Source organism: Chenopodium quinoa, unplaced genomic scaffold (genome assembly GCF_001683475.1).
Source record: "Chenopodium quinoa cultivar QQ74 unplaced genomic scaffold, ASM168347v1, whole genome shotgun sequence".
Lineage (NCBI taxonomy): Eukaryota > Viridiplantae > Streptophyta > Magnoliopsida > Caryophyllales > Amaranthaceae > Chenopodium > Chenopodium quinoa.
This window is the reverse complement of record NW_018744239.1, coordinates 2,771,144-2,792,847: the sequence shown is the minus strand read 5'-3', so window position 1 is coordinate 2,792,847 and position 21,704 is coordinate 2,771,144. Positions and strand designations below refer to the sequence as shown.

Here is a 21,704-nt window from a genome sequence, read left to right as displayed (position 1 = left end):
TTTTAAAGAACAATTTGTCTTTTTTTTTTTTTTTTTTTTTTTTTGGGGTACAAAAGAGGGGCAAGCCTCAAAGAGTGAAAATTTTTAAGTTGCTATATTTTAGTTATCGAGTTGACTAGGTATATATTGCTTATCAGTTATTAACTATAACAAATCTATCTTTTGATAGATTTGAATTAAAAACAAATCTATCTTTTCAAAAATAAATATCAACCAAAAACTTGGAAAAATCCAATTCGTTAATTATTTCAAATCTTAAGGGTATTATCTTTAGTAAACAGCCTATAATAACAAACTCCATGTTTAATAGCTTCAGTACGTAGAAAAATGGAAGCAACAACAATTTTGGACTCCGAAACTGTTGATTTGCGTATGTTAAGAGTGAAGAGTGTGATTAGCCAAGGCTCTATTAGTTCTGTGTTCAAAGCATGCTATAATGGCCAAGAAGTTGTAGGTCAGTACAAACAATTTAATTTTATTCTTATTTTTTTTGTTCTTTATGCACCCAACAAAATCAATTTTTTTTTTTTTTTTTTTTTTGGTGATGAATTTAGTTAAAGTACTTGTAGTTGAACAAGTATGCCAAAGGGTAAAAGATTCAGTGAAAAAACTTTTTGATCAGGAGGTTTCAATGTGGAGTAAATTAGATCATCCTAATGTCATCAAGGTAATTTAAATCTTTATTATTATTTTTTTAATCTATTAAAGTTTTAGAGATTTCTTTTTATTAATTCCTATAATTTAGAATAATCTACATTGTGATTCCCTTATTATTATTGAAAGGGGTTTGAACTTTGAAGTCTTGTAAATTCAAGAAATTGATAAGAGAGTGAGGAATAGATCCTGGGATCACCCTCGCCGTTGTGGCTCTCTAAACCCAAAAAAAAGTGATGGTCTAAAATTAGGGCTTTCTAGGTATATCCTAATTAAGCACATGCATATGTATTCTTTTCGTTGAAGAAGATGCATGTGTATACTATTAGTGTTAAATTGTTAATTACTTGATAGAAAATAAAGTTCATAATTTTTTTAACTTTTTTAATCTCTTTGTGCGCAGTTCATAGGAGCATCAAAAGACCTATATTACATGCTTTCAGAATATCTTGCCGGAGGCACACTCAAGTCATACTTAAAAAGGAATTCAAGGACAAAACTTTCTCTAAATATTGTTATTATGTTAGCGTTGGATTTGGCAAAAGGGTAAAACTCCTTAATTACCATAATTAAGTTATCATGTGATTCATGTCGTATTGTCATTGATGGACTGTTAGCTCGATCTAAAATCTATTGTATTGTAGGTTATCATATCTTCACTCGAAAATGATTGTTCACGGCGATGTGAAGACTGAAAACATGCTTCTCGATGAGAAAGGTCACTTAAAGATTGCAGACTTTGGAGTCGCTCGCCTTGTCTCTTTGGTACAAGGGAAACTGATCGGACAGACTGGAACGCTAGGCTATATGGCTCCTGAGGTAAATGCAAGACTAGTGATAGTATTCTCAATTTATGTCGGACTTACATTTTACCCCTTGTTAGTTGTCTAAATTATTTTTTTTCCTAACATGTTGCTTTCGAAATTAACCGAGCTAGATTGTCTTTTACAGGTGCTTAAGGGAAAACCTTACGACACCAAAGGTGATGTGTATAGCTTTGGAATTTGCTTGTGGGAAATATATTGTTGCGAGATGCCATTTTCACCTTCAAAGTTTAGTAAGGTACGTAACGATCAATATTGTTAATCAGTCATAAATTGAGAATACTCACTAAATTATAATGATTTCAAGAATAAACCCATAAATTTGTATGTGATAATTGTAGGACTTGAGACCTTCCATTCCCAAGTGTTGCCCGAAGTCATTAGCTAAAATCATGAAAAGATGTTGGTCGTCAAACCCGATGAAGAGGCCGGAGATGAAAGATGTAGTTTCCAGTTTGGAATGTATAGACACGTTTAGAGGGAGCAGTATGAGATATACTAATCAAGCTCATTGCTCGTGCTTCTTTCCACAAATCTACTGAGATCCAGCCAGGCTAAAACTATGACTTGATGGTTCCTCGCATATTCATGGATTAATACATAGTTTAATATGATAAGCTGAAGTGCCTTATTTTGTGACATTAATGTACTGATTTTCACTGCTAAATGTTGTACCTATGCATTTACCAAAAAATGACAAGGTGATTTCAGCAGTTTTACATACATTCTTCCTCAAATTTATGAAAAGCAGGGGCATAATGAGGAACAAATTGGAGGGAGGGGTATTTGTAAAGTATTTTGCCATTTCAAAGGATATAGTACACGTTAGGACAAATGTCCCTTAACATAATCCAAAATCTCAAAAACGGCAAAGCAGATAGCCGGATACTGGCATACCGCCCTGTGATGGACACAGAAAAGACACAATTCTGCAGAGCAAAGAAGTAAATTTTATTACCACTTGGTGCTTGTCTTCTTTACAAAAGTGAACGCCTAAATGTTGCACCTGGCGAATATGAAGATGGGAAGGCTTTCAAAAGCCGCAATCGCTGGTTACAGAAATCCTAACCCATTCTGTACAATGGACGAGTAAACCTTTAAGAAGCTACCTCCTGGTACTCAGAAAGGAATAGCAAGTTGGCTAAAAAGGCTTGATATTCTGCCCAGTAACTTCTTACATTATAACGACAAGATTCCAAATCTACTTCTATCTATACAAAACTAACTAGGAAATGTATGTGCAGCTCCTATGCAAAGTGCCTCATTGCAGCTATAAACTGTAAGGAGAGAGATCTCCAAGCTCTAACCCGCCGTAGTTAATCTATACCAAATATAGGGACACAGCAACAATATTTTAGGCTTTAGCTGTCATGAAATTTCAGCAAGGTCTTTGGATTTTGTTGTTTCAGCATTTACAGGCAAACACACAGGTTCCCAGGTCCAGCTATCCTGTTTTGGTTCCTCCTTGAATTCTTCCTGGAGTATCTTTTTTATTTTCCCTCTCAAACTAGAGGCTTCTTGAGGTTTGAACCAGTGCTTCCCAAACTGAGAATAGAATAGAAAAGGCAAATGAGCACATATGAACAAATTAGAAAAGAGAAAACTGTGAAACTGAACCCAGGATGATCAATATTCAATAGTGTATCTAGATGTAAAAGACTGTACCATAGTTAAAAGTTGCCTCGTAAGCCTTTTAGGTGCTTCAAGTATGAATCGTTCCATGTAATATAACACAAAGAGGCCGCAATCATAATCATTAGTCTGGCGAGGAACCTGTTGGGATCGAAGGAGGCAGATAGAGACAAGAAATGTGAAAGTTAAAGATAAATAATGACAACTAAGCTTAGGAGGGTCAGCCCAAATGATTCAACAATTTGAGGGTCATACAATACAGCCTATTTTGGATCGACCTGATACTGTTAAATACATTGAAAATTGATTAAAAGCAAATAATTATATAAAGATAAAAATATAAATAAAAACCTAACTAGAGCAGGCGAGCAGCTTTTTCAATGGTTGTTGGCATCAAAAAATTTAAAAACTATTCTGCCTAAAACGCTGTCATTTTGAATAATACGAGCATATGACCAATCACTAATTTTACCATACAACTGCATATGGTACACGCTTTTAGCTCGTCAAACAGCAAAATGAGCCAGCTTAGCTAATTGCTAAAAGGCCAAAGTGTTAGAAATCACCGGAAAATTTCAAATTTCAGCTTATCATATCATATCTAGAATCAGAGCATAATTCTTAATAAATTTATGTAAACCAATCTTCGCACTATAACCAGATCTAAGGGGAAAAGAGGAATTATTGGTCTATATGATTGACATGAAACTGAAATATTGGGTCACTAATTCACAAACATGCATTTACCTATCCTAAACCGAAATGATCCCATATGCAAATGAAATGAAACCAAATTACCAAACCTCAACCCAATCTAATTGACTTGACAGGTCAAAATACAACTTAGTTAAGAGAAATTATATTATGGATGCAAATTCTTAATTCAAGCAGAGTAATGGCCAAGAATTGAATATCAATAATAGAGATAAGCAATCCAATGAGAACAAAATTGTTTTCAATCATAACTAATTACATTATAATACAGAAAAGAGTATTGTAAAAGAAAAGACAAAACACCCACCTGCTAATAATAATAATAATAAATAAATAAATGAAAGTAATACCATAGCCAGAAACATAATTACCACAATATATTTATTCTCAATTCTACGAGGAAGACGTTGCCAAATCTTCTCAGGTATGGGGGCACTAACAGCATCAACATCTTTGTTTAGAATATTCCACTCGTTAATCAACAAACTGAAGAAAACATATAGCATAAGTCGGTCAGTTTGAAGCCAGCAACTTACCCATAATAATTAACGTTTGCAAGGGTGTGACAGTGTGAGTATGCACACTAACTGATTTTCTAAATCAGAATTCAGTTTCTACGAAAAAATATCAATAGGAAAACTGCAGGCCATATAAATTTGGCCCCAGTTTGAGCTTCCAAAACAAAAAAGGCATCCAGAAATCAAATTGTGCAGCCCTAAAGTATCTTCTGAAAACACACTACATTAAGCCTCTAGTTATATAAATAAATACAGTATATTATTCCACCCAAATCCCCCTTTATTTTCTTGGATGCTCTTTCTTTTTCATTTTACTTGCCTTTTTTCAAACTCATTTAACTGAATATCTTGTTATGTTCTTTATATATCGTACGGTTCCTTATGACAATTCATGTTAGCCGACCCAAAATCATTTTGGGACTAAGGCTTTGTTGTTGTTGTTGTTATTCCACCCAAACCAAGGACTGATTCAGAAAACTATTAGGAATATCGATCACTTTCCATCTGATACCTCTCCCCCAAAGATAAAAATAATAGTGACAAAGATAGAACGATAACATTGTTGCTACTCCCTTCGAGTTTTAATAAGTGTTACACTTAAACCGGCACTAGTTTTAGGCAATATAATTGACTTAAATAAAAATAAGAGGTAAGTGGGGTAGTTGGAGTATTAAAAAATTGAAAGAAAAAATAGTGGGGTTAATAATTTATTGAAAAGTAATGAATATGAAAGGAAAGAAATTATAAAAAAGTATTAGTGGGTTTGGGTGGGGACCATGAGAGAGAAATATTATATTTAAATATAGCTTTTTGCCAAAAAAAAAAAAAAAAAAAAAAAAAAAAAAAAAAAAAAAAAAATTGTAACACTTACTAAAACCTGAAGGGAGTAGATAATATTAATTCTAATATATGTCTAGAGCACTCTAGGGTGTAAACTTAAACAATAACCCAAGAACAAAGAGTATTCATTAAACAAAAGACAAATGATGGAGTTTTATAGGGTAAAGAAGAAGGATTTTCATATGGTCTTTATTGATTTAGAGAAGAGATATGATAAAAAGCCAAGAGAGGTATTTTGGTGGGCAATATTGAAAAAAGATATCCCACGAAGGTATGTGAACCTGGTTGAGGATTTGTATCGTGATGTGCCCACGAATGTGAGGACATGTGGAGGGTTGACAAAAGATATTCCTATTACAATAGGATTGCATCAAGGATCTGCATTAAGCCCTTTTCTTTTTGCAACGGTTCTAGATGAAGTAACTAACCAATTCAACATGAGGCTTTATGGCGTATGATGTTTGTGGATGATATCGTTTTGGTGGATGAAACTAAAGATGGGGTTAATGCCAAATTGGAGCAATGGAGGCAAAGGTTGGAATCTAGAGGGTTTAAGCTACTTGAATATTTGGTATGCCGCTTTGGTACTCCCAGGGGGACAAGCGATGATGTGGTGAGTTCGGACGGGAAAAACTTGACCATGAGTGAACTTTTAAATATCTTGTGTAGATCATTGAAACAAATAGTGACATTGATCAAGATATGGCCCACAAGAATAAGTCGGGGTGACTTAAATAGAGAGTGCCCATCAGTGTTGGTTCTCTAAGAAGCACATTAAAAAGATGGAGGTTACGGAAATGTGCATGTAAAGGTGGATGTGCAGGAACACAATAAAAGATAGGATAAAAATGAGGTTATTCACAAGAAAGTGGGTGTGACACAAGACAAACTAAGCGAAAATCGTCGGTGGAAGAGTAGGGCCATACAAGAGATAAACAAGGGAGAAGAAGACCAAAAATGACTTGATTGGAGGAAGTTATAAAAGATATGAAGCATATGGATTTACATGAGAATGAGGCATTTGATCGTAAGGGATGGAGGAGGAAGATTTTTGTCGATGACTACACGAAATAATCACTTTTGCTTCATGTAGCCGACCCCAATTATGGGATTAAGGCTTTGATTGATTGATTTTTGAAAAAGTCCATGGCAGTGGAAAAAGTCCACAAACAAGTCTTTAGGGTAAAGTTGGATCGTGATATGATCAAAATTGTATAACAAGTACACGGGTTCAACCCAGGGAAAGCCACGGTAGACTAATCCATAGCTAACCAAGTACCATATGCCCAAATATTTGTGAAGCTCTATAGACTAAGACTGATTGAATGATTAACCCTATACTACTAAACCATATACTTCCTCCGTTTATTATTAGATGCATCACTTTTGAAATTGTGGACTCCTACGAAATTTTTGAAGTAGATAGATAGAGATAATTATTGATAAAAAGATAAAGTGATGCATCTAAATTGAAACTTCCATATATAAAAAGTGATGCATCTAATAAAAACCGGAGTAAGTAATTTCCTAGGACAAGAAATCAAATGTGACCGTAACTCCACTTTTATCCCTCCTCGGCCTGCTTACTATTTGCTAACTTAACCCTTTTAACATTTTTCATTTATAATAAGAGACTTCCTACCTTTCTCCTTTTATTATTTTGGATCTCACAATCTTTTCTTCCCAGTTTACCTTGATAAAATGCCACCTCATAAAAATCCTATACTCCATTCCTAACTAAAATTGGAAAGGGTAGATGTGAATCATACAAAATCTTCTTTTTAACTAAATAATGCTAGACTGCCCCAATATGGAAGTATTTTAGGGATGAAGTACTATAATTTGAAGACTTCTTGTAATATTCTTAGTGATTCTCCTTGCACTACTTTGTTTAATTCAGAATCCAATACTGCTAACTCTTTTTAAAAAACATCAGAATTTTATATCATGGTATTCTGACTATTCTCCAATAGATCTCTTCTACAAGTAGTTTTGGAACACTTGTATAAAAATCTGCATGAATTGCTTAGAATTATACTATCTCTAACACACGAGGGCACATGTCATTCATCCCTATATCACCCCCTATACAAAGCTGACATGAATCAAATGAACTACTCATATACTACCTCCGTTTCATATTATACGCAACGGTAATGAATGCTACATATTATGTGCAACAAACTAAAACTTTTTATTTTAGTAAACCTTTTTAAAATGAAATTACCATATACCTTACTTATCTTCATGTAACACATTAAATCATATGTTATTAACTAATTAACCTAACTTAATTCATCCATTATTAAAACCCTAACCCACATTCCCTTTCCTCCCTCACAACCACATCCACCATGAACACTACCATGTTTTCTCTCTCCTCCCCTTCAGCCACCACCACCACTACTTTTCTCCCTCTTCTCTCACAGCCACCACACCACCACCACCACTCCATTTCCTCCCTTCACCTTCTCTCCCTTGTCAGGTCAATTCGCCGCCCCTCCTCGTCGAAGTCGCCAACAGCTGCTCCTCCCCCTCATCAGAATCACTGCCACCTTCTCCTCTCTTGTCAAAGTCGCCGCCCTTCCTCGAAATTGAAACCCTAGAAATTGATCATTAAAATGACGAATTTGACCTTGAGCTTGACAACTCATATCTAACGCAAAAGCAGTGAAAGATGGGAGGTAATTCATGAGGATTTTGACATTGTAGTTAGAGAAAGTGGGAGGAAGAAAGATAAAGGGAAGTTATACAAAGATCTAGCTGGTTTAAGAAGGTGCTTATACATTTGGGGGTGCTTGCGGGGGAGGGTATGCCACGACAAGTAGGTGCAGTGGTAATTACTGGGTGGGTGTGGGGTAGCTTTGTAAAGGGTTTGTGGTGGCTGCAGAGTGGGTGGGGTGGGATTGTGGTGGCTGCAGGGTGGGTGGGGTGGATTTTGGGTGGTTATGGTGGTTTCTGTGGTTAGGGTGGCATGGGTGTGTGATTTGGTGGTTGTGCAGGATACTGTGGCTAGTGTTGATGCTGAGACACAATGTGTTGGAGGTGTTGATGTTTTGGAGGTGTTGATGTGGTGGTGGGCTGGTCACTGGTGTTGCTGCTAAGAGGCAGCACTATTTGGTTTCTTTTTAACAAAAACATCCGTTCCCCACTTTCCCTTTCATCTAATTAATCACAAGCCCTCTATTTTCTAATCATTGCTTAAGAATTTTTTTCTTGGGACTTGTGCAACCCCTTTTGTTGCACTAAATAAGAGACGGAGGTAGTATAATAAAAAAATAAATAAATAAATAAATAATAAGGGGTCTGCCAAGACTTAAACCGAGTATATCTGTGACTTGCAATCTAAGAGCTTATCAGATGAGCTATATCATATATTTGCTTTTTTTTATCACACCCACCTATAACAATGTAATGTCTATTATCTTAAAGTAAGGGACTATATTTGTTTAAAAACACACATAAATCTAGACAATGAGTAATGTACAGTGTTAGAACATACTACAATACATTATAAATTCATCATCTATTGTAATTTAATCATCATTAAACCATTCATCTAAATATGATCTATAATTATATTCAAAGATCTAGCATTAAAATAATAATGTCATGTTGCATGCCATCATCACCCAAGGTATCTTTTGGACCAAAAACCAGCTGAGTTTACTGATCCAAACTTCTACAAATGGCACATGGCTGACAAATTCATATGCCAATAACCACCATTCCCCAGCTTCCAGATAAGCAAGGGAAGGATACAAAAGGCAGTATCATGAAGTCTCTCATCAGCATGCAACTACTAAGAGATTCACATGTTTGAAAACAGACAAGTAAAGAACAAAAGGCAATTTATAAGCTACACTGCTAAGGTTGAGTGCTCTCACCACTTTATGTTATCAAAAATCGAACTGCTAGAGTGCACTCCCAATGAATCTAAATGAAGTATCATCAATCCTGAATCACACTCCTCGTCAGGGATGCATATTATCGCCAAGCTCCAATGATTGCTGAGGACAAGATGAAACAATGCATTAATTTTATAGGGCCCTTTCCCCAGTTACAAAGACAGAGAATACCATATAACAAATTATTTTGAGCATTTGCACCAAAAAAAAAAACAAATTATTTTGAGCAGATATTGCAAGATTACTGGAAGGGAACAATTAACTCCAAAAAAGTGACATTAACTAAAACCAAAACACATGGACACATGTTTGTATTCAAACAGCCTCACAATCCCCTATAGTTATCTACATTTCTGCAGCCTCGTGAATCAAACATAATGACAAACAGGATTTAAAACCTCAAGGGTTGAGAGAATTCTTCCCAAACAAGATATGCAATACTAGTGTCTAGTAGTGTACTTGTTTGGCCTTTACAATCACGGAAAGAAGAGTCGAGATCTTTATAATCTAATACGTTTCTCACAACCAGAAGCAGTTCAAGCAATAGTTTCAAGACCCAGCCTTCAACTCACCGCACCACCCATTCAACCATTTAATAACCCAATTTAAGGCTTCACACCAAACTCTCTTTCACTTCTCTCTAGCTAGCACAATTTCCATCTCAATCTAATACCACCCTCTCCACCCACATATCAATACTATTGCTTGACAAGTTGTTGCATTTTTCTTCTGTGATTAAGAGTCTGAATAGTATAATTAATCTCAGCAAAGATGTACAGCAAGTCAGGTGCAGCTCGCTCTCAGATTTGCATGGGGTTGAATTTTATATAATTGAATCAACATATTTAAATATTTTATTTATATCAGTATAGGTTTGTAATATTGAACTATAAGCTCATATAAATTTGAGTTATACAAACTATATGTTCATTATACTTTAGCTAAATATTCAGTATATTTGAGCTATATGTAAAGCCCAAGAGTTATATGCTAATTCCAAGGCCAGGATGCACTTCATGGTACTAGCATCAAGACATAATTTTCAATGAACAGTAAAAGAAATTTAGGTCCATCCAAAGATAAATCCCTTCCCAAACAGAAAAGGTCCTTGCTTATTACCCAGCATGACCCATCTTGGGAGAACATAACGATTGTTGATGAATGTTTCTCCCTTCTAAAAAGGACATTGGTGCAAATAAAAATCTTCAATTAATGTCAGCAAATATTCAACGAAGCCAAGTTACTAAGTTAGAGTGTTAAAAATGAATTGCGTGTTGCTAATTGGAACCTCAAAGAAGAGTAATGCAATGCCATAGAGGTACTCAAAATAAACAAGAAGTAATACATGTAAACATAATCCAAATGTAGCACCAATGAAACGAGACAATAATTGGGACTAGCCCTTACCTAGTAACATTGAAACTGTGAACCAAACATATAACTCCAACTCAAATGTCAGAAAATATCAACTTACTCTTCATTTATGGGAAGAAATATATGTGCCTTCTGAAATATATTGACACCTTTCCACCACCTTCTAAACTTCAAGAAAAAAGCTTCCTTGTCTCTCTTCGGCAATTCACATGAAAGAAACAAGCTTACATTTAATATAGAATGTGAATGAATTTCAATCAAGAATCTAAACAAGCAGAAGGCAATATTGAGCATCTAGTAATTAACAACATGCATTATGCTGTCATATTTATTGTTTAACTATTTCCCTTCTCTTCTCTTGCTTTTCTATGCTAGAACAGCATTACAAAGGTCTGTGGAATGCGATTCGTTGGTTGGCTTATTATTGATTTGTACGGATGGGTTTCAGAACACAATTTGGGATAGTGGTCCGTGATAGTTCTTTACTTGCTAAGCTTAACAATTTTTTTGTTCAGTTCTCATATCAAAAGCAATTTCGTTTTCACTTTATTTTTTAAAAATTGGGTGCAAGCACACTGTGTAATGAATAATTCGCACTTTATAGTTTAGCTACAAACTTAGTTTCACTCCCAAATTACAAAGTTAGTCACTTTCATCACTCAGTAGCAATATATATAGAAAAAATCAAAAGGGTGGTAGCTTAAAATAACACATTTAACAATAATTCACATCAAGCGTCCACCCATCCAGGCCTCTCCTTCCCATGTACGTTCAGATTTTGTCTTGGAAGAAAAAGGGGGGTGGGGGAAGTAAAGTATAATAAAAAGCTGTGAGCACTCCGACATCCATTCACTACCAGAGTGCCAGGTGCAGATGTAACATTTCAAATTTGGAGTGTCAACCAACATAGTAAAAGGACAAGGCACGCTAAGCAATGGGGGTCCTGCTGCACCTTAGGCACTATTTTATAAACTGATGGCAGCATACGACAAAAAATGATAATCAAGCAAGTCATATTTTAAAATCATAATTGCTATTGCTGAGTTTTCAGATTTAAAATAAAATTTTTAAAAAAAAAAAAAATCAAAACAGCTACATCACTGACAACCCAAGTTTTGTTGTAATAAATATCAGCCTACGCCCTCTCCTTCCCACCCACAGAAGACAAAAAACCAATAACAATTAGGACAAGAAGATAACAACAAAGAGGAACAGAGACACAATAAAAAAAAACAAACAACACCATGAACAAAGCTTCTATATCATCAGTGATTACAAATTGACAGCCAATGTGAAGGAATGGTCCAGCACGACGATAAAACTCACAGCATCTTATTTGACTCAACATCCAAAACAAAAAATTAAAAGATATTTTTTTAAAAAAATCTCTCTTTCAGAAACGAATAAAAGAGCTATTCAAGTAGCAGCTAATCTTTTGACTTAGTTCAATCTCGAGAAAAGTCTAAATTTGTTAAGTAATGTTCAATAAGATGGCAGTTAATACCTCTATTCTTGTATGTTCTACTCATTAAATATGTAGTTTAAGAAAATTTTGAAAAAAGGTGAGTGTAAAAGAAAACGTAAGAGAGAGTGTAAAAAGGTGGGTGCCGAGTGGGTGTAAGAAAAAAGGTGAATAAAATAAGTGTGTGGAAAACTGGAAATGTGTGATTAAACGGGGGTAAGATGGTGAAGGGGGTGTATGCCTCAAATAGAATAAAGTAAAATAGGTAGAGCATAAGGAATGGACAAAAAATGGAAAGTGGGAAGAACAAAAAAAAATAGAGTAAAAGTTGAGAAAGTTTTCTTTAAAAGCTACATGAGGTAACAATTTATCTCCACCAAGGCACCAACTACTGCTACTTGACTACAATTTGCATTATACTACTATTTTAACAAAAAAAAAAAAAAAAAAAAAAAAAAAACAAAAGCTAATTGAGCAAAATTAATTAGAAATACATATCATGATAGCTAGAAACTATGCGCAAAATAGCTAGAAAGGCACCAATAAGCAGTTTGAACAGCTACCCGCTATTACAATCATTAGTTATGCTTATGCTCAACTCTACAGACCCCTAAGTAGATCTCACCTTCAACTTCCAGAATCTAGATCTTGGGTTACTACTCAAATACTAGATAGAAAAACTTTCCATAATATAAGTTACTTTCCTCGCAGTTAGACTACCAATCACTAGATGGGTATTGTCTAGGGTTTTCGTAGTTTGTGCATCACAGCAATTTGGAACAAAATGAGAAACAAGTTCAAAACACTGGAGAGATTTACATGGGTGGAGAGCACAATACTTAAACGCTGGGCTAGAATTAATCATGTGTTTCATCAACACATGGAATGAAATCCTATTCAAGAGAAGCTACGCAAAAATATGAAGTTTGAAATCAGTGTGTTAGGGAAGCTAATACTATATTAATAAATGAACTTACCTCACTACATAAGATAGAAAAAAAAAATAGAATGAACTTAGCCAAGCATACAAAATAGTTTATTTCAATAAACATGATGATCAGGACCTTGACCAATGTCTGATCATTCAAAAGTGTTTCATTTATTGGGATGTCTACCAGGAAGATTTTTGATGAGATATTTTTAACAGACATACTGACAGCATCAACTTCCTTCAGCTTCTCAGGATATCACCAGCAGGAAAGAAAAATATTACAAAGCTAAAACCAATCAAAAAAGTGCTATGATAATACATCACAAGACATTCGTCAAGCATCAAAAGGCAAAGGTCAACAAACATAACCACATACAGATCAAAAAGAACATTTCAACCCAACCCATAATTTCTCCAGGGTCAAGGAGACCATAGAATATAGAGAGTACCTGATAAGATACAGCTTCTTGAAGCTTACTGTAAAAGTATGTATTGAAAAAGTAGAAATTGTGCTGTGACGAATCAGTTGAACAGTACAGCTCCTGGAGAAATCTAGTAGATTGAATAGCAAGTTAGACAACAAATGGCTAATCAAAAGCAAAATAAATTACTTTAGTTCCTGGATCATTAAGAATTATTATTTTTGTATGGTAGTTATGCGGAAAAGGTGCTACAGTTCACAAGGTAGTTTTATCCAATTTCTCTAAGAATAAATACTAACTAATACAGCTCACATGATTGGAGAATAAGAAGAGGAATGCTCATTCTTGTAGCTCAACCTAGCTTCCATCCAGTTGAACCACAAAACTCTGTTATCAAACTCTAAAGTATCAGCTATCACCTAATATATTTGTACAAACTTAAATATTCTCTTCCCACTCCACCAACCATCAACAAAGTTCTATCTTATGCATTTCAGATAATACTTTTAGAGTTCTCTGACCTGCATATCCCATCTTTCCAAGTAAACCTCGATCAGATTAGAAAAGGCAACAATATTTTCAGTGAACAACTACACCTCCTCCAATAGCCTACAATTACATTTGACCTCTCTTTATCTCCTCAAAAAAAAAAAAAAAAAAAAAAAAAAAATAATCTCACAAAAGCATTACACAAGTGATATGTTCATAAAACCACAACAAACAAACCCAATTAAACATTTTTTACATGAGCACTGCACAGATAAAAGACTCGGAAACTTAGTAAGGCAAAGCATAATGCCAAATTTAAATACACACCTAATACAGCTTCACAACATTGGAGCACATCATAACAGGCTCAAATTCCAAGAGGGAAACCATGAACATCCAATCATCTCTGTACTCACAATGTAAATCCTATCTAAAACTATTTAAAGCCCAAATCAAAGAGGAATTAATAGGAAATTCCTCTTAAATCTCCAAGCAATAGAAAATAAGACAAGCAAAGAATATAGGGCTTCACATTCAGAGGAGAAAAGATCTCACAAGCAATCAACATTTTCTATTAAACTATTGAGGAGATAGATGAGGGTAAAAAAGTGAACAAGTCTTTGGGAATGTTACTTGCATCCCTCATTAAGATTAATATAGCATGGAAGCATGATTTTTCATATACAGAAAAGCCTTTAGGTAAAACATAAAACACACAACTCCCTTAGTCCCTAAATAAAAGTCTTCTTTCACTTAATTCACTTTTAATCAACCAAACCCCGCTATCTTCCTTTTTAAAATATTCACCTTTGATCAACCAAATCTTCTTAAACAATTCACCTTCTTAAACCTTGTGAAAAAGCCAAATGAGAATTCAATAAAGACAGAGGGCGTATTTGTTAGCAGGACTTGATTTGAGAACCTAAAATCATCAATACACGGTGTGCTAATCTTAAGCAAGCCAAAGCCTCATCAAACATCACTTTCTCGGTGAGATCTCAATCAAACACAGAGCCTTAGTTATCATGACGTCCAAAGTAAAAAAATTACGAACTGTCCCACCTCTTGGTGGAGTGGTGACAGAGCCAAATTATAAAACCTTAGCCTCATCACCGGTTTTTGTGTTACTCGCATGGAACTCAATAGCTCCCAATCCTAGTATATCAAATATTGAAGAGGTTGAAGGTAGAGAATATTAAAATTGTACAATATAGGCCATTAATGGCTCTCCCAATTTTAATCAAACCAGCCAAGAGTTACCCACCCTTCAATATTTTCTGGCGATGACCTTTGTACAAAACTCATCCCGAATATGGTAAATATGAGATGCCAACGCACCTGACTTTACCCCCCAAAAAAAATGTTTTATAGAGAAATGTGAGAGTATATATACCTTATATAGAAGTTCATGATAGTTGAGGTCAAGCACTCTTCAGGCTCTAGGCATTTTAATTCTGAGCGGAAGATTTCAAGAGACTCGGGATCCTCCCTGCATATAAAAAAAGCACAAACATTAAGTGAACAAGAGGTTCACACAAGTATGCGTGCATCAAGAAAATAAAAGTGAGAATGACATAATTTAGAGAGCATTGACACCTAGATGGATAGTAGATCTTGCCATCATTAGGCCTGTAAATATGCACAATAGAATAACTTCAGTATTAGCATTGTAACCTTGATATGAAAGAGAAAAAACAGATCCAGAAAAATAAGAGCTTAGAGCCTAAGATCACCATACGTTGACGGTAGATCATTAGCTTTTTGTTTTTTCTCGATAAGCTCAGGTGCCTCCTCATCCACCAAAACAACAGCCTGCACTTGATTCAAATGTAGAGAAATAGATAAATCAAATACTATTTCTTATTCCCGCCTCAATATAAGATCCTATCCAATAATAGACCCATACACGGCTGCCCTCTATCCTCATGCCAGTAATACTTAAATTGAGAAAGATACATATGCATTTTTTTAATTCAATGGGCATATACTTTAAACAAAATGTGTGTATTTTTTTTTTTTTTTTGAGATGTGATTATTTTTCTGATTTCTGGAAAATTATTAATTGTGCACCTTTTGTTAAATAAATATGCACATTCAGTTTTAAAATCATGCATATTAATCCTTCTCACTTCAAAATATCTCTCATTTGACCCTGTGTGTGTAAAGGGTATCCAAACATCAAACTCGTACTTGATGTTTGGATGACTAAAAGCAACAAGTTAACAGCTTGTACTGTCAAATACTTCCTCCGTTCCACAAATATTGCAACCATTACCATTTTAGGTAGTTTAGCAATTTTTCAACATTTCCCTGTTTACACATGTTTTCTCTCATTCTCTCTCCTCATCATATGGGTCCCTATCTTTATTCCTCTCTATCTCTCTCCTCTTCTTAAAATACGTGTCTCGTCCCCATGTTGCAATATTTGCGGAACGGAGGAAGTATAAGGCAATCAAATACATATCATCTCCACCTGAATCTAGTTGGATTTGGAGGGGGGCGGATCTAATTTACCTTATCCTTAATTGAGCCATTTGTATTCAAAGCTTGAGAATCCTCACTGTAAGAAGGTTTAAAGACATAATAATCAGTCAACGGTCAAATATGCAAAAACCTTTATCTGAACAACCAAAAAGAACACTTCAAGAGACATTGAAATACGATACAGAAAACCACAAATGTACAATGAATATCACAATAATTTAAAAACAACATATCAATTATCCATCTTATTCTTAAGATATTAAGCATGACCCTGTCTTCCAGCTTTTATCCAAATTAATCCCAAATTTCTGTATCTCGCAGTGTAAAGCAGAGCAAAAGAGTCGAATGCATATTGACACGGTATGTACACTTGCTTTCCACAGTGCCAGATATCTTTCCATCAGAAATTCAAGCCTAGAAGGCTAGAAGTATAGCATGAACTAAGCTCCTTCCAAAGTCGAATGCTTTTGAAGCCAGTCAGGCATTAAGCATAAGGACAAGCAAATGCAATGATATACAAGGTGAAACAGATAGTAAGGAAAAAGCAACAAATTTTAAAAAATAAAAAAATAAATAAAAAAATAAAAAAGTTAAAAAAAATTAAGAAAAATAAAAACTTCAAAGTGAAGAAAATTGTTCTAAGATTTTTTTTTCTTAAAAAGCTGGCAATCCGTAAAAAAGAGTGTACAAGACATCAGAATATACAGAATTCCATAATGAAAACAAAAGTATCAAGAAAACTTCCATCTGAGCTTATTCTATGTAGACAAAATTACTACCAGGTTACCAACAGAATTCCATAAAGAAAACAAAAGAAACATTGAACAATAAAATGTACTTTGTACGTAATCTAAATCAAGCATATCCATCATAGATATGACTGTTAGAAGAAATTGCTAATAAACAAGAAAATGTAACAGTTGACCTAAAAAAGATGGGCATGTTTAAAGCAACTGAAAACAAGAGAATCTATTTGAATCAGATAAACAAGAGCAGAAAACAGCAGCATCAGCATCAGCATCAGCCAGAAACGATAAGCACATAGTGTGATCAGGCGTCCATCTCGTTTTTGGCACTTTGGCCTTATTATGATAATTTCAGGAGTTGCAGTACCAAAAGATTGGGGCGAAGCCCCACCCTTTTTGGATTCAAAGATCCTGTAATACCTATGTCTTTCAAAATTAGGAAAAGAAGAAAATTGCTAGTGGGGCAAAATAGATGTGCATACTTTTTATTTGTGTCAGCTGTCTTCTCATTTAGCAAAGGAAGCGAGCCAAAAGAAGAAACCCTGCCGGCCTGCTTTCCGTTCTTTACACCATTGCGAGGAGACTGATCCTTAGGTTTCCAAGCATAAAATTCTTTGGCAGACAGCCCAGGTTTTGCTCTTTTGCTTTGTGGTAACTTTACAGTTGCTTTCCTTTTAGACTTGTCGCAAGGGTTCAGACAAGAAATTTCACGAACAAATGCGCTGCTTGCTTGATTACTGGTCTGCAAAATATTCACACTTAAAATGGGAGCAGTAATCATCAATGAACTAGATAGAGTAGATAGCTGTGGTCATAAGATAGATGCAATACATTCTGTTCTACTTTCGGATTATCCAATGTCTTCAAAATACAAGTGGCGAAGATAGAGCATTGAGATGATGGTGCTTCTTGCATGGATCCATCTGAAAAACCTATAAATTGGCATTTCCTTGATTAGTCCTCTTCCAAAGATACCTAAAAAGGAAGGTAGATAGGAACCACAACAGGTGTATTTTGAGTAGTCTAACCTAGGTTACAACAAAGCCAAAACCCTCTTTTGTTGATACTTTTCATTTGCCAAAACAATGAATAATTAAAACCACAAAAAGGATATATCTAAGAAAATGATGAAAAGGAAATAGTTACCACAAATCATTCACTTTTCCACTCACTATATACACTTGCCTTTTATCCCTACTCTATGCTCTTCTCCCTCTCTTTCATAAGTTACTCCGCTCTGTATATATTCCTCCAATGGTGGCTCTCTTCAAAAACAATTGATATTACATGTATAAGAATTGCATCTATTCATCGGCTCCAACATCTCCACATGAGAACAGAAAAAATTAGAAGTTTGTACTTTTGCCAATCCAAAACAAACTCATTATTATGTAAAAGATTTTTTATATTTAATTGATGTAGCTAACGCTTTACATGCTCTCGGTCCCCTCTTTCATTAGTAAACAACGATGGAACATTAGACACTGAACTATGAAAACTCATGCACATAAGTTCTTCAATATTCAAAGTTCCGAATGTCCAATCTTGCCGTTTATTTTCCTTGGATCTGCAATCATTATATAAGAGAAATATTCCCTTTATGCTCATTTATTATAGTAACACACTAGTACTTGAATCAGATTTCTCAAAATTTAGCGTTCAGCACATGATTTCTCTATGTCCTTCATCTATATCATCTTGGTAAAAATAAAAACTAATGGTTTTGTCAAATACTCCCTCCGTTTTTTTTAAAAAGCTATACTTGCTATTTTCGTCCATTTTTTTTAAAAGCTACACTTCCTTTATTGGAAGTCCCTTACAATTTAATATTATATCTATACCCACTAATGGTCCCCACTCTCTCTTACGTTATCATTTCTCACTCCTCCAATGGTCTACACTCCCTCTTACACCACTTTACTTTTCAATAACATTATAACCCTGCTATCATTTCTTACAATTTTTATTACCTGATCTACCCCCACTAGCATCTTATTTTATTAAAACTCCGCACATTCTCAACTCTAGCTTTAAAAAAAACGGAGGGAGTAACAGAAATTTTGTAGTTCCTTTTTCCGCAACTAATATTTTGAAAAATAAGACATCAGTACTATTAAGTTCAAAGTTACATATTATGCATTAAAAAAATGCATTTTACTTCCATTCCAGCGTTCCCATTCTATTCAACAATCTGATACTTTCCCTCAACTCTAGCTTTCAAGTGTTATCTCTTCCTCTCCTTTTTAATTGAATTATTGAACTAACTTGATTGAACCTCTGTTGTACACAATGTATACATTGTTTTCAGTCATGTAAAACAGGTTCCATGGGCATTGTTGCATTGGTAAGGAAAAAGGTTCTTTTTTAGGCCACATGGTTGTGGGATTTTGTTCCTTACTATGTAACATATGCTATCACCATGTCATATATACATTCAAAAAGCTTATCAAGGTTTACATGGGTATTCTCTGTTACAAATCTTGCAACTGCATCTATGTACATCAAAGTATTGAAATTTTCCATTAATATCACATTTGAAACTTAGAATGGTAATTTCAACATAAGATGCTTTTTAATTTGCTTCATTTCCTTTTCAACACAATTCTTCAACTATATAAAATATGAAGGCTACCAAACAAAAAGTGAAGGCTTTCCATCAATTCTTTGTTTTTCAGTAGATCTTTCAATGAAGACTATGACAGGAAATGAGATATACATTCAGGCACATGTGGAAAAAACAAAACTATAGCTCAGACAACAAATTTGTGAAATAATGTCTCCTAATGTGTTCGAGAATCAGCTCAAAATTTCTGCAGCTTTTCCACAGTATTCAAATTCATCTTACTACATGTATACCTGTCAAGTCATCTACACTCTAGCATGAGTATAGAAGTATGACAGATCGGTTTGAACCAAAAGAGAAAATCACCAATAAAATTGTCACGTCTTGTCTACAATAATGACAGAAAAAGGTTCCAGTATCTCAAGAGTTAATGCAAAAAATGTGCAGATGACATTGCAAGTATACAGAAACACGAGAGATGCAAGAAAAATGACATCACCATTGTTACTTGAACTCTCTGAATGCATTGGCTTCTCAAATCCATTAGCAACCTGTTTTTTTTTAAAAGAAAAAATCACAAACACTTTTGAATTTTTCCATGAAGATTATGCTTCGTTCAATATTTCATTGTGGCACAAATAAATTGAGAATAGCACAGCTTAACATAGCCAGAAATATATAAGGTATAAAGTAATGCGTAATGAGTTGGTCATTACGTCAAAAAAATATATGAAAATAAGAACCATTCTTTGCCACCAGCATTCAGGCTTTCTCAAAATCTTCTCATGCAAATTGGAAAAAGCTATTTATCTTCATAACAATTAAGACTCCTTAGGGCAGCTAGACGTCAATGCATAGCATAACTACCCTCAAGATAACATTACCTCCTCAGCTCCTTCAGCCCTTACAAACAAGAATAACAATAACAATGAAAGAAAAATCGCGGTCAATGCTTATCATGCAATTCTTCTTCATACCAAGACAATACTAGAGCTCCAGACAACTAATAAAACAAAACCTGCATTGAAGCTCACACAATACAAGCTCCAGAAGCAGAAAATGAACCCTCCCATCAATTCAATTTATTTTTTCATAATTCTATAAATTTGAATTTGCTGACCTTCAAAATAAACTTTACCCCCAAATAACAACCATCCTGTCCACAACTCACCCAGTTGCTCCGTATGGTTGCACAACATGCATGCAATCGAAAACTCGAAATAAAAACGATAGTCAACCAACAATGCAACAATCAAGTATAATCATACTAGCATTACCTTTCTCGATTTTCCATACAGCATACCATCATCAAGACAGAAGTAAACTACACTAAAAAAAATGCAGCAACAACAACAACAACAAAAACAACAACAAATAAAACCCTAAATTCCACAAAATAAAAAGAAAATGAACCTCTTTGTGACGAAGCTCACGGCGCTGCAATTCTTCCTCCAAACACTTCAATTTAGCCTTAAGCTTTTCACCTCTATCACGCAATTTACCGGCCAAAGCAAGATTTTTAGTCTGCCTTTCAATTGTACCTTTCAATTCGATAACCGACATTGATGAAAAATCATCTCCACCATGAGAATTCGCCGGAGGAGGATCATCATTCGCCGATTTCCTTTCCTTCTCCCGATTTTTCCGACGTTTTTCGGCGGCAACAACCTTAATCTCCGGCGTCGGTTCATCATGATCATCGCCAAAGAGTTCCGCGAAATTGAGTTTCAACCGCTGTTGCTTCTCGCCGGAGTTTAGAGCGACGGGAGTGTCAGTAGCCGCCGATGACGGATTCTCTCCGACCTCCATTGATGGAGCTTGAGGAAGTGAGGGTAGTGAGAGTGAAGGAGGTCAAAGGAAATGGAGGGGAGAGAAATGGAGGAGAGTGCGGGAATATTGTACTTGTACTACTAGTACTAGTATAAAAATAAATAAGGGATTTACAGAGGCTGGTCACTTTGGTGGTGGTGGAGCCTAATAGCCTAGTAGTTTGTTTGATATTCTAATTTCTAAGAGTCGTTTGATTCGCACGGGAGAATTGGAATGGAATGAACAAAAGGAAAGACAAGGAATGGAATGAAAATCCCCCAATTTTGGGTTGTTGTTTGTTTTGAATAACAAAATAATGGAATGAATGGAAGGC

General features: G+C 35.0%; 1 protein-coding gene and 1 pseudogene across 1 annotated transcript; one reads left to right on the top strand and one right to left on the bottom strand.

The window, feature by feature from the left end:
- The first annotated feature begins 327 nt into the window (after positions 1–327).
- On the top strand, positions 328–2,336 carry LOC110694605 (annotated as a pseudogene).
- A 72-nt stretch (positions 2,337–2,408) lies between these two features.
- On the bottom strand, positions 2,409–21,480 carry LOC110694150 (ubiquitin-like-specific protease 1D). The gene is made up of 14 exons (XM_021871320.1): positions 20,975–21,480; positions 20,061–20,112; positions 17,830–17,930; positions 17,481–17,740; positions 16,283–16,328; positions 15,507–15,580; positions 15,365–15,397; positions 15,162–15,257; positions 13,307–13,409; positions 10,565–10,659; positions 9,070–9,192; positions 4,196–4,310; positions 3,144–3,251; positions 2,409–3,023 (listed from the first exon to the last, which is right to left on the bottom strand). The coding sequence occupies exons 1-14, from the start codon at positions 21,368–21,370 to the stop codon at positions 2,847–2,849; spliced, it is 1,779 nt and encodes a 592-aa protein (XP_021727012.1). The 5' UTR covers positions 21,371–21,480; the 3' UTR covers positions 2,409–2,846.
- Positions 21,481–21,704: the final 224 nt, after the last annotated feature.